At 40.5% G+C, this 13,418-nt stretch overlaps 1 protein-coding gene across 2 annotated transcripts in view; it reads right to left on the bottom strand.

The window, feature by feature from the left end:
• The window catches only part of SPATA7 (spermatogenesis associated 7), a 32,945-nt gene extending 22,027 nt beyond the window's left edge, over positions 1-10,918 (bottom strand). Inside the window, exons 1-4 of one of the 2 annotated variants that reach the window (XM_068148728.1) lie at positions 10,845-10,918; positions 3,811-3,891; positions 3,077-3,169; positions 1,526-1,573 (exon numbers count right to left, since the gene is read on the bottom strand). In XM_068148728.1, the coding sequence (XP_068004829.1) occupies positions 1,526-1,573; positions 3,077-3,169; positions 3,811-3,891; positions 10,845-10,884 (262 nt within the window). In that variant the 5' untranslated portion in view covers positions 10,885-10,918. Of the gene's footprint in view, positions 1-81; positions 186-1,525; positions 1,574-3,076; positions 3,170-3,810; positions 3,892-10,844 lie in introns of those variants that run through there. The other variant, XM_068148729.1, reaches the window with a different exon arrangement.
• Positions 10,919-13,418: the final 2,500 nt, after the last annotated feature.

Below are 13,418 nucleotides of genomic sequence, written 5' to 3'. Positions count from 1 at the left end.
GCCTGGGTAAGATGAACTGAAAGAAACACATTACACAAAGCATTGCTATATGAAACGGAAATTTCCTTGCTTATAGCACACCTGCTAGTGTCATGACAATCATCTGTTAAGCTTAAGGCATCCCAAAATGAAGTCCTTATCAGGGAAACTCATTCTGGTGTGAAACACGCAAGCTATCAGCTCTGAAGAATTTTATCTGTAAAGAGAGCAGATTTTTAAATAAATGGGCATTTCCTGCTGTGGAGAGAGACCAAAGGCCTGAAAAGCTATGGAAGAATACTTGTTAATTAGGGAACCTAAAAAAGATTTTAGCAGACCCAGAAAGAAAAGCTATGTATTACAGAAACACATAGGTATAAATTTTTTTTCTTGCACCAATTCTGTATGTTCATGCTTGTTTCAAAGCAAATCTTAGTAGAACTGAAGCATGAGAAGGAAGACTTTTTTTCAGATGACTGCAGAACAGATAATCTGAAATTCATGCTGGAGTCTGCAGACACAAGACATCCTTACAACACTGCTGCTTATGCTGCACCTTTTAAAAACAGGAAAAGAAAAGCCCAGATACAGCATCTTTGATTCTGGTGCAGCTTGTTGCTTATTTCAGTCTCAACCCAGTATGTAGAAGTGCTGAAAAAATTCTAATGAAACTGAGCCTTTCTCTCGAAAGGATGACTGATTTCCTTTCAGCTCCAGTTATTCTGATCATTTTACAAGGCAGTACCACTGTGGTTTAACTGGATTTGAGACCAACCACAAAGTATTCTGTCCTCACAAGATTTATTGTTCCATCCTAAAAACTACTTCATTTTTTTCAGTACCTCAGCAATTGTTATTGGGGAAAGAAGAACTTTCTCCAATTGCATAAGTGAAAAAGACAAGATAACAGAAATACACCTTTGTTAATTTAACAAACAACTGCTATTTATCCTGACTAATATATTTTGTTCCAAATTCCATAAATCAATGATTTGAAAGTATTGTCCTTCAGCTAGCCCTATGCAGAAAGGCTACAGTACTGATACCTTTAAACAGTCTTAAGAAATGAAGTAACTCTTAGAAAAAGTAACTGCAGTTTAATCCAGGTTGTGGGGCTGAGTGCTTGTAACTGACTCTTATTCTGTGAAATTGAACAGTCCCCAGATGCCCACATTCCCAAAATTCTTTTTGACCTTGCACTAGTAAGCTCACTTCTTAAAAGTTCAAGTTCACATCATAACAGAAGGGAGACAAAATGCTGACACTCTCCTTACTGTGTGGATAAAAAGAATCCTGAGCAAAATTAATTCTGATCCTTAACATACCTGATCACCAGACAGACTAGGTCCATCTCTAGCATTAGCATTACATGCATTGCAGATTTTTATAAATAGCTGCAGCAGTATAGGAAATGCTGAAGAAACAGATGCATGAATGCTTTATTAATGCTTTATTCTATTGTTACTCTCTACTTCTTTGGCTCTTTTGTTTTGTTAAGTTAGTTTTACAGAACCTTTTGCAGAATTAATGCATCAGAAATACTTACGCCTGATGTTGGCCAGCCTACTTTTGGGCATTGAACAGTCTACGGCAGCTAAAAACAAGAAACAAATAGATGTGAGTGATTCAATCTTTACTTAGCATTCGTGGTGACTAGAAAAAAGTAGCAATAAAACATCACAGAAGAAAGACTAATTAATTAGCACATGGCAATTTTTCTCTATTTTAAAATATGCTAGTTACTGTTTATTTAAAGTATTAGATTGATATTAATACAGTCACAGCATTTTTGAGACAAAGATATTAAAGTCAAATAGGTATTTGAAGGAAGAATCATCATTTAAATGAAGGTTCCTTAAGGATGAGAGGTTTCTATATACTTTGTGCTGATGGCATTTAACTGCACACCTGGGAGAGCAAGTATGTTACATGGTAGAGGTGACAGTATATGGTCACTCTGGCAGAATTCGTAGTCCCAGTGTACCTCTCCTTAAACCAGACATAAGAAAAGGAGGGATGATGAAGGGAATCTGCAGAACCACCTCCAAAATCCTATTTAAGACAATACCTGCAAAAAGAGCATACAATGTTTTGGGAGGCATTCATAAAACATTTGCCTCACCACCCATATCCTGTAAACTTCCATGCACTTAATTTATATTGTCAGGACATCTTCACAAGTATTAGTATCTCCAGGACTGAGATCCTCAAGACAGGTTTATGCCATAAGGAAAGAAAATAGGCTGTGAACTGTAAACCACATTGACAACTATCAACAGACTTTTCTGAGCACTGTGCATGAGACTTAAATATGGTACTTCATGCTCCTTATATGACCTTAAAAATACACCTTTGTCTGTAATATAGTTTGTTGTCAACTGTAACACTAACAACAGGGTATTGTCAGTTCATAATGGAGTAACCATTTTAAATCTGAACAATTTTTGATTAGAGTAATTAAGAAATATACAATCTTTTACAGGTCCATTAAGCTTTTAACATTTTAACATGTTAAGATTTCTTAACATTTGTATTTTGAGAAATGCACATTCTAACACTAAAATGACATGAAAAAAAATAATCATATACATTAGCACATTTAGTGTGCAGTAATACAGATTAGTAACAGAGGGCAATTTCCAAAGTCCTTAAAAGTACCTACTGCCATTGACTGAAATCGGAACAGAAGAGAATGAACGTTTTTAAACTCAAAAAGACACAGTGTCTGAGTTTAACTGAACATGTTCTGCATTCATACCTAAAATAAATTCCATATACTTGCTTTCTCTGTGATTTTCAGTTCAGCATATTATTTCATCGAAATCAGAATGAAGAGAATACAGCACCAAGTACCTTAACATTAAAGTAGTATCTTTGGTAGCACTTCAGGAAAATGTTTCCATACAAAATTTCCTCACTGCAATAATATAAAAGTATTATTAAGTAGGAGCTGTATCTCTATTCTGACATCAGTCTGAGTATGGAACAGGAAGAAAACTACACTTCAGTCTAGTTTGTTCCATCTTGATATCAGCTGATTCTGAAAGAATGAGGTAAGTCTGCAGGTAGAAAGTTCATTCATATATGCCATTTTTACCTTTGGCTGAAAGGATTTTGTTAAAATGAACCACCATGTGATCTCTGATCAGGTACTGGCTAGTTAGACTTCGGCAGGAGCCAATGCAGAAAGCTGAAAGATTAGAAGATATTTAAATGTTATGAAGGCAGGCACAAGAACACTGAAATTTTTAACAGTTATTAACCACAATTTGAAGCCACAAATTTTAAACTGCTGTGCCAAAGGCAGTCATTTTTCTTTAGCAGCTTCTATCACAGGAAAGCATCCAGTCTCTTCTGTTTTTTTTTTTTTGGGGGGGGGCGGGGTCCACGTTGAGCCATTAACTCAAGAAATAGCTACAGAAGGGGCTGAAGTTGGACTATGAAAACGTCAGCATGGAAGTTCCTTGTTTCTCCATCCTATGCTTCAGAAAAAAAGTGTCTGAGGTAGTAGTATGGCACAGAAACATACTAGCTCATGTAAACTACTGACTGTGAGGAGTAAGCAGTAACCATATCTATATTTCAGCTGATACAGATGTCACATATATCTATATATGGATATCTTGTTAAGTGTTTCTAGCTAACAGTATAGTCTAGTCAAAACTCATTCTTCAAAAGTATTTTCAGTAAAGTGTACTAAATGCAAGTACTATTAAACCTCACCAACTGAGCTCAATGCAAAGGTCTTTATTGTAAAAACATTTTAATAATGAAGTAAATAAATTAAAGGAACCATGTCAATCTGCTGATGAAAGCACATGTATTACTTACCATTACTGTTAGTACTCAAGTGTCCTTTAAATGGACTTGCTGGACCACATCTGGGAATGCCAGCTGTTGGGTATTCACTTGCTTTAACAAAATGTCAAACAAAACAAATGTTAGGAAAAAAAGAAAATACATATTTTGATAGACAAGACAAAGCAGAGAATCTCCCCCCAAAGAATGCATGAATCACTGTAGTGAACCTTCTTCACAGAAGAAAAAGAAGTCCTATCTAAACGTTGCATTATTACTGAAGTATGACAGTGTAATTAAGCAATTTGACCTAAAACACCAATACAGTGATCCAGTGCAAGTACTTTCAGTCATTCAGGGAGCTAAACAGAAGAAAAAACAATTAGATCAGTTGAGTCTAACCTTTAAATTGGTCACTAAACTTCACAGAGATATGCCCACAGTTTTGTACCTATGCTAATCTCCCATTTAAATTTTTATTGATTGAATTTTACGATTGTGGTTAGTATCTGTTGCAAATAAATATGCAAGTTTAATAGACTAAAGGATTATGCTTGTCAGAAAAATCATCCTATCAATGAGAACTCATTATTTCAAAAATCTGTGATTAATGCAAGAAGAATTAAGTACAAAGCTGCATCATTTTTAGAGCAAATTTTAGCAAAAGATACCCTATGTCCAGTGTATACATAAATACCAGTGCATTCAAAGCACTCCTGTAAGGTTTCCAAAACCCTACTTAAAATTTAAATCTAAACAAACAGGATTTCTTTCAACAGAGTAAATATACCTCACTTACTTAACATTAATGATAAAACCATGCAGCCCATTTCTACAAATGTATTACTACCATCAAGGCCTTCCCATTCCTATCCTACTTCTCACCTGTCAGTTGCCATGTAAGCATTTCCTAGAAATTGGAGGCACTACAACTCTGGAGCAGTAACTACTGCTCTACACTTAGTGGTCACCTACAGCTTTCCACCCTTCTTTGGATGAAGGAGCAAGCTGGAGCTACTCAAGATGAGTGGGAATATTCTCTCGGTGGCCTTCAGCTGGGCTAAAAATGGGAGATATGACTACAGACTAACTAAAGGCTACACAAGTTAAAAGCCCCTTAATTCTACCTCACATGGCTTCTTACCTCCTGCACACCCAGCATCTGTCTTTTTCAGACGTTCTATTTCCTAGAGTCACAAAATCATTCAGGTTGGAAAAGACTCTGAAGTTCATCATGTCCAAACCTTAACCCCATTCTACAAAGCTCACCACTAAATCATACTGCTAAGTGCCATATCTAGACAACCTTTAAACACATCCAGGGATGGTGACTCAGCCACCACCTTGGCCAGCCTGTTACCATGCTTGACTAGTCTTTCAGTGAAATTTTCCTAACATCTAGCCTAAACCAACTACTACATTCTGTAGCTCTACTGTAAGTGCAACAGCATGTTGTACAACATGGCTAACAAAGTGCCTACAAATTAGCAGATTGCAGCCAAACAAATAGTTTCTTTAATAATGTCTTAGTATCATTTCCCCAAAGGCCTCATAAAAAACCCTTGCAATTTCAAGGGTTATCTGGAAAAGCAACAAAAGGTGTCTTGAGAAAATTAAAGTAATATGTTGAACATTGCAGAGTATTTTCTCGGGACCCTGCTGTGAAATTACACTAAATCTGAATCAATAAATTCAGTTCCCACTCTTATGATGCCTAACAAATATCAAGGGAATTCTAAATCAGTGTAAGGATTTCATATTTAGAAAAGTCAGCCTGTATACAGTAGGGGCCCCTGTGGCTTTAGAGTATTAGAGGCAGTGTCTGCAATAATAGTGCTCCTATTACTCCTTGCTGGGAGGTTGCCAAACTAACTGCAGGTGGTTCTCTTCATATAAGAAAAATGTCTTTGAGTTAAAAATGATCAGAAACTGTCAGAAACCTGTTGCTGTCACCATCTTCAGCTGGAGATGCATCTGTTCAGCACTGCCAGATTATTTTCAAATGTTCACTTGCTTACCATCACCAGCAGATGGCACATGGATAAACTCTAATGAAAGAGCTACTGTGTCCTTTACGATTCATCTCTATCAGCCTTTGAGGGGAAAGGGAAAAAGTAAAACATCAGCCTCCCCTCTCCCTGCATTATTCCATAGGTAGAGAAAAAAATGTCAGAAAGGGCCAGGGGGAGAAATACTTGACAATTTGTTTTGACTAGTTTGATCATGGATGTGTGCACAGTGCAAAGATAACCTCCAATCCACACAGAAATCCCCAATTGCAGAAGTTCCAAAAGCACTGGAAACACACCACCATGTGAAGATGTCACAGTCTTAATGCAGACACTCACACTTCCTGTGCTATCTTCCCAGAACTCGGTTCCTCCTGCACACCGTAACTCCTATTACACTAAGGTTTCAGACCCTCAATCCAACCAAATTGATTTCCAACCAATCTCCTGCTAATTGTGGGATAACAACAATACTTAGTCCTTTCACATGAATCTCTGAAACATCTAGGAAATGTCTAGGCCATTACAATATTGAACTGGAAAGTGGAGGAACTTTAAAAGTAGATGTTTCTGACTGCTCCGATTTTAGGATGCCCTTGAATGGCCAGGGCTGCAGCCCCACTAGGACCTGCTCAAAGGTTTCACGTTATTAACAGATAGTATCTTCTTGCTGTTTACAGTATTTTCTTGCCAGAAAAAAGTTTACACCAAACTTTTTTTTTTTTTTTTTTTTTTTTTTTTTTTTTTTTTTTAATATCTGCTTGGATTACTGAGGCTCTGTCCTGGCAAATAGTGTCTTTTATTATAGTTTCAACTAGAGAACAGAAGTCTGTAACATGAAAAGTGGATGGGGAGGAGAAAGTACAATAAAAAGCTCAAGGGCCAGGAGGACTCAACTCTCCAGTTATGGTCATCAGCAAAAGACATATTCCACTTGAGGAAACAAACCCAATTTAATTTAAACTAAATCACCATCAATTCACCAACTGAATCTGAGCAGAGCAGTGATAAACCCAGCTGGATCTTATTCTAGGCCCAGCTCTGCTACCTCTTCCCCCTCAGCAGCACAGAGGCCAGGGAAGGGGGTCTGCAGTCATCATCAGTCTGTTCCACGTTTTTTCTGCCACTGCTTTCTCCTCTGAAAGTAACTCCTCACAGTCCTCCCCTGCTACACCATGTTGTCCCTCCCACGAGCAACAGTCCTCCACAAACTTCTACAGCATACATCCTTCCCACAGGCTGCAATCCTCCCAGCAATGGAGGTTCAGAGTGAGCTTTCCTCAAAATCGTGGCCACCTTCAGGAGCAGATTGGGGTCCTCCACAGGCTGGGTCCACTCAGCCTGCCATCTCACTCTGCATCAAAGGGGAGTGGATGGTCTGGTGCGCTTCCCTCACTCCTTCCTCATTGTCCTGGGTGTCTGTATGGTTATCTTCTTTAAGTCCCACCCCTCCATTTTATTTGAAAGGTACAATGAGGCAAAACCAAACACTTCATAATCACACCTGTATTTTTTTTCCTGTTTATGCAAGCAAAATAGAAGCATGCCTCTTGGACCCATTTCTGGTTTCACCGATTACAAAACTCCCATCAATTCTGAGACTACAAAGCCTTAGAAGTGAAGCTGACTTTAACAGAATCACATTTAAGGTTTATTAAGAACTGTCAGAATCCACCAGAGGACAAAATATAGTTGTTTTCTGATGCAAAATTTTATTAATAAAGCCCCAAGAAGCTAAAATAAAATCCTAAATGTTCCATTTGAATCTTGCATGGGATCATTTGTGTCAGAAGCAAAATATGTTGAATGCATCACTCCCTCACATATGCACCATACATAATGTTCTAAGCCGTTAATTAGATGTGTGCTATTTATACAGTTACTATGCTGGATTACACAAAAGCTCTTATTTACATCTCCTCCTAATGCCTCAGAGTTAGGTCTCTCAGTCTTTTACAACTAATAATCTAACAGTCTTATGCATAAATGAAAAACGTTCAACCAAAATTCTATTTCCATTTCAGGATTAAAAACTCCTGTGATGTATTTAAGAACTCTAATGAAACAGTTGTATACAGTAGCCTCAAAATATGATGAGTCATATTTGATGAAGCAATTATTGAAAAAGGCTTGTTACAATTTTCCTATCTACAACTTCACACAATCAGAAAGGGAAGTTCTGGATGCAGGTTATTGCTCTATTCATACTTCAAAAGCGGAAACAAACCACTGTGTCTGCCAACAGCACATTTTGTTATTCAAACTGCAGACAGAAGCAAACGCGTTTATTGTCAGTCCCCTCAACATTTGCTTGAGTTAGCAGTGGCACCATGAGTTTCCGGTTTTCCTGAAAGGTATGTGAAGGATAGTGTTTCAGAAGTGTCATTATGCTACTTTTAAATTGTATGTGTACAACAAGCAATACTCATATCACACTTTAGGAACTTTTATCTTAAATAGTTAGCAACCTGAGTTCACTGGATAGTTGCCTGTCCAAGCTGGCAGCTGTAAGCAGCTCAATCTCACGTCAATCCCATGCATTTTGAAGGCAATTCAATATCTAGTGTCAAACTGAGCAACTGTATACATCTAAATGAATGGACACACTACATACCTCTTTTGTTAGCATAATTCCCATAAGAAAGCTCCCTCCATTAGTGTTTTCTGCAAATATGCAAAACATTTCCATTTTATTTTAGCATCTTTGAAGCTTGTGCAAACTGCCTAAACCTAACAGTAACCTCCATGCGGCAATGATGACGACTTGCCTGTTGCTGTAACATAACAGTGACATAAATAGATGTCATTGGTTAACAACAAGCATCTGATTTCCTTGCTGGTCAGCTGTGTGCCAATCACTGCCTGTGGGAATTACACAGCTCAGTGCAGACGTCTGGATTTAGATGACAAAGCTGGTTTAGAGTTACAGCTGAGGTCATACTGTGATCGTATTAGCCAACTCCTGAAACTACTGTAGGAAATAATTTGAGTTGTATACCTGGAATTCACAAAAAAAATACAGGATTAATTCTTTGATAGTTTTACAGCAGAAAAAAATTTGCCTTATTTGAACTTTGAATAGATCTACATCCAAATACTATATAGTCCAATATGTATTAAAAAGACTTTTTCCCCTCCTTTTTGCTCAGTCCTGTCACTGGACAAGGGAAGAATCCTGGTACAAAACAAGTATACAAGTTTGGTTCTCTCTTTACAATGGCAAGGCTAGGTCTGAACAAGAAACTTTGAATAGAATACACTATGACATGAAACAGGGTATCCCACTATTCTGTGTTAATGTTTTGGATAGACAGTGTGTGGATAAAATTTCTTTATACAGAAACCACAATGTTTTCTGCCTCTTTCATAAACTGTCTGCAAGCAACTGAATGGCTGTTCTGTCAAGGGTGCTCAGACACACAGATTTCTAGGTTAGCTCACCACAAGGAATTAGTATCTCTGCCTGTGCTAATCCCTGGTGTGTATAAATATCTTTTTTTGTGTCTGTGAAATGAGACATTGGGATACCCATTTCACATACTACTGACCCTCTGATAACTTCCTGTGCAGACTAGCAAGAGCTTCCCATGTAAACAGACACACATTTAGTCTTTTCTACCTTTGAACTTTCCTTTCTTTTTTCTTTGTTTTTTGTTGTTGTAAATCAGGAGTCAATCATGCAGACTGTGCTGCAACCTGAATGAAATTTACATCTTGCGCCCTTTTTATGTTCATTTTATGGTCAAGAGGCAACTGGCATGCTTTCTGATTGACTATAGAATATTTGAAAATAAAAAATAAGCAGAAAAAGGATACATTTGTCATGAAATTGCTATCATGTTACATAAGAAAGCCTAAAAAATGAACACACAAGATACTAATTTGTTCTAAATTTCATATTTTTATGTAGGACTAAAATTCACGTTCAAACTCTAGTATCAGGCATCTTCTGCTGTGACATTTGTCACTATCTCCAAAGACTGGAAGTGACACAGAGATACTACATGAAAGCACACCACTATCCCAGAAGACCTGAACTAATGCAGCCATGGATGAATTTGACATTACAGCACAGCCCTGCCTAATTTCTACCACTGTTTTATATCATGCAGGTCATCCAGTTCAGATCTAAAACATTTTAGGTATTTTCCAAGAGCCAGAGTTGCCTCATGCAAATATTTTTTAATGTTTACGCCTCTTTTTAACATTAATAACAAATGCCCACAAGATTATTCATAGGTACAGAGCACAAGCGCAGCCCAAAGCTGGTTAAATCTGGGTAAGGAATCACTTTAGAAGAGCTTCAAAGCTTCTTTTATTTCCCGATTGTCCTTGCATTAAAAACCCACCAAACCCAAAACCGTGGATTTACATCCAAATACTACGTAAGTGATGGCTCTACACACAGGGTAAAATCCACTATAGCCCATGAACAGAAAAAAGTCTGGAAAAGAAAAAAGTTGACTCCAACCGGCACAGAAATTTAGGCCTTGAAAATGCAGCGGCTGATACTGAAACATTCTCCACTGCACCACTAAACGCACACTTGCCTGTAAACTGGAAAATTTAAGGTCAGGTTTCTGGGAATTATAACCTTTTATAACCTTTCAGGGGTTTTATGTGTAACCTTTCACGGCCCCTAGGTCTCAAGCCTCGCTCTCCGAGGGCAAGCGGCTGCCCGTCGCTGTTTGCAACGCCGCACGAGTGGCACAGCAGCGCTGCCTCACAGCCCAGTCCCGGCCACAGCTCCCCACGCGTGACAAACAGCGTGGCATAGATAAGGGCAGTCGAATATGCGAGGAGTAAGCCCGAGCACCCTTTAGCGCCGGCTGCAAAAGCTATGACTCCTCAAATGGGCCCTGTAGCCCCGGGCTGGCTCCACGCCCGGCCCCCACCACACTGCCGTGCCGCCATGCCCGCCGCACTCCGGCAGGGAAGCCCCCAGCCCCGGGCAGGAAGACGGGCCGAGCCCAGCACCCACATGCCCAGCAAAGACAGGACAGACAGACAGGCAGCCCCCACCCCACCGCCTCCAGCCGCCATGGATCCCCCCAGCACCTTGGCTCCGCCTGCTGCCGCTCTCCATTCTCAGCCCCATGCTCCCGGCCGGGCTCGCTCCAGCTCACGCTCTGCCGCGAGCGGGCAGCCGGGGTGGGGCGGGGCGCTGGGCCTCGCCCGCCAAGGCCTGGCTCGGCCGCCTCCGCCGTTGCCACGGCCACGGGGACGCGGCGACGGGCGGGAGGCCTGCGCCCTGCCGCCCCAGTCCGCGGCCTCCGTGCCTCGGTGTAAGGGTTGCTCCATCTCGCATCCCCAGTCCAGCGTTGGCGAGGTGGAGGAGGCGCAGGGCGCTGCGGGTGTCCTTTCACCCCTAGGGCTTGGCCCCGAGCTGGCTCTTCACGCGGTGCATTGCAGCCAAGCGAAAGTTTTGCCTCGGCAGTGAAAGGTGCCTTTTTCGTTCAACTCGAGAGGAAGTTGAAGAATAATGGATGCCAGGGAGTGATTTGAGACAAATTGCTCATGTTACAGTGGAGCAAGTGACAAACTGAGCGCCTAGAGCATTCACAGTGCCTTACACTGATGAAGCTGGTGGAAGTCCCATCCCTGGAAGTTTTTAAGGCCTAGAGGGATGGGGCTCTGAGCAACCTGATCTAGTGTGAGGTGTCACAGTGCCTGGCAGGGTGGTTGGAACTGGATGATCTTTGAGGTCGCTTCTGAGCCTGACTGTTCTGTGATTCTGTGGAATTAATTCTCAGTATCTTTCAAAATAACAAAACACCTTAGAAATAAACCACACAAGTAACCTTTTGAAAAGCAGCATTTTATCCCATCGCTGATGAGTGCATATTTGCTTTTTGTCAGGCAGTTTGCTGTTTTTCTTAATGTGAAATCTCTGAGGGATTTTTTTCCAGAAAACCCTTTCTTGGGTGAAGCTTCTTGCTTACCGGCCAGGAGGGACACTGCAGTCACCTCCATAGCTGCACAGCTCAAAAAAGGCTACATGTTGTCCCAGCTAGAGGGACATTCCCCCTCACCATCTAGAAAGAATGATTAATTACAGACTAAACACAGGGTGGTTTTGTATGATTTAATACCTTTACTTACATGCTAGGAAAAATAGAGTGGGATAATGTTTTAAAACAAATTTTCTTCCTTATTTCTGCCTTCTTCGAGCCTCCTGCTAAGTCACACAAACATTCATGCCGCATGCAATCTACCCCAGTACCTTATATAGATTCAAAAAATACTTAAGAAAACTTTCCAGTAGCTGACTATTGAATGTTAGCTGAAATGTCTTACTAACTCTTAGCTATTGATGATTGGCCTGTGATTTCCCTTACAACTTTAGATATTCCTATTAGTTATATGCAGTACTATTTGGATATAACCTTAGTTCTTAGTGGTACAAAGACAAAAGACTAAGGACACAGCCTGCAATGCTGCAAATTCTATCTGAACATGAGGACACACTTCTATACTTTGAGGGTGATGGAGCACTGGAACAGGCTGCCCAGGGAGGTTGTGGAGTCTCCTCTGCAGGTATTCAAAAGATGCCTGGATGCATTCCTATGCAGCCTGCTCAAAGTGAACTTGGTTTACAGGGAGGTTTGTCTATATGATCTCTAGAGGTCCTTTCCAACCCCTCCCAATCTGTGATTCCATGATTTCCTCTTTTGTCTCTTGGATGTGAGGGTATTGTCATGGAGTGTATCTGATCCTTTCACTCCTCCTCACAAAGCCTACAAATCCACAAAGCCCCAAACTGATCATACTTTTTCTGTTTGACTGTTGTTTTGGGCTATTTTTTTCCTCTGAAGCAGATTTTTGGTTGCATGTGAAATCGGAGATCTGAGGAAAGTGTTTCAGGATATTAGTTACCATAGTTCTTGTGTTTCAGCATCTCTGGTTTGGACTTTGGTATAATCCAAATGGTTACATCTGTAGATTGTAGAGGCAGAGATAAGTCTTAAACCCTTTTCCATTTCAGATATCTGTCAATACTGGAGAGAATAGAAGTCTTTTTATATTGTTTCATTATCTGAATTCTGAATTTCAGGTTCCCAAACTCTCAGTGTGCAGTTAAGTGGGCTTTTCTGTCTGACCCAAATGACAAATTTCTCATAGACATATTGTTCCTATACTATTTTTTCACCATGTAGATATTAAAACACTCAAATGTAAGTGAGCAGTTTCAGAAACATATCACAACCGAACCCAGAGAGTGGTGGTGAATGGTGTCACATCCAGCTGGCGGCCAGTCAGTAGTGGAGACCCCCAGGGATCAGTGCTGGGCCCCATCCTCTTTAACATCTTTATTGATGATCTGGATGAGGGCATTGAGTCTATCATCAGTAAATTTACTGATGACACCAAGCTGGGGACAGGAGTTGATCTGCTAGAGGGTAGAGAGGCTTTGCAGAGAGACCTCGACAGGCTGGACAGATGGGCAGAGTCCAACGGCATGAGATTGAACACATCCAAGTGCCGGGTTCTGCACATTGGCCACAACAACCCCATGCAGTGATACAGGCTGGGGTCAGAGTGGCTGGAGAGCAGCCAGGCAGAGAGGGACCTGGGGGTGCTGGTTGATGGTAGGATGAACATGAGCCTGCAGTGTGCCCAGGTGGCCAGGTG

Source organism: Melanerpes formicivorus, unplaced genomic scaffold, assembly GCF_026170545.1.
Source record: "Melanerpes formicivorus ecotype bairdi unplaced genomic scaffold, bMelFor1.0.p_v2 SCAF_17, whole genome shotgun sequence".
In the NCBI taxonomy this organism is placed as follows: domain Eukaryota; kingdom Metazoa; phylum Chordata; class Aves; order Piciformes; family Picidae; genus Melanerpes; species Melanerpes formicivorus.
The sequence above is the reverse complement of the archived record's forward strand: the minus strand, read 5'-3'. Positions and strand labels throughout refer to the sequence as shown.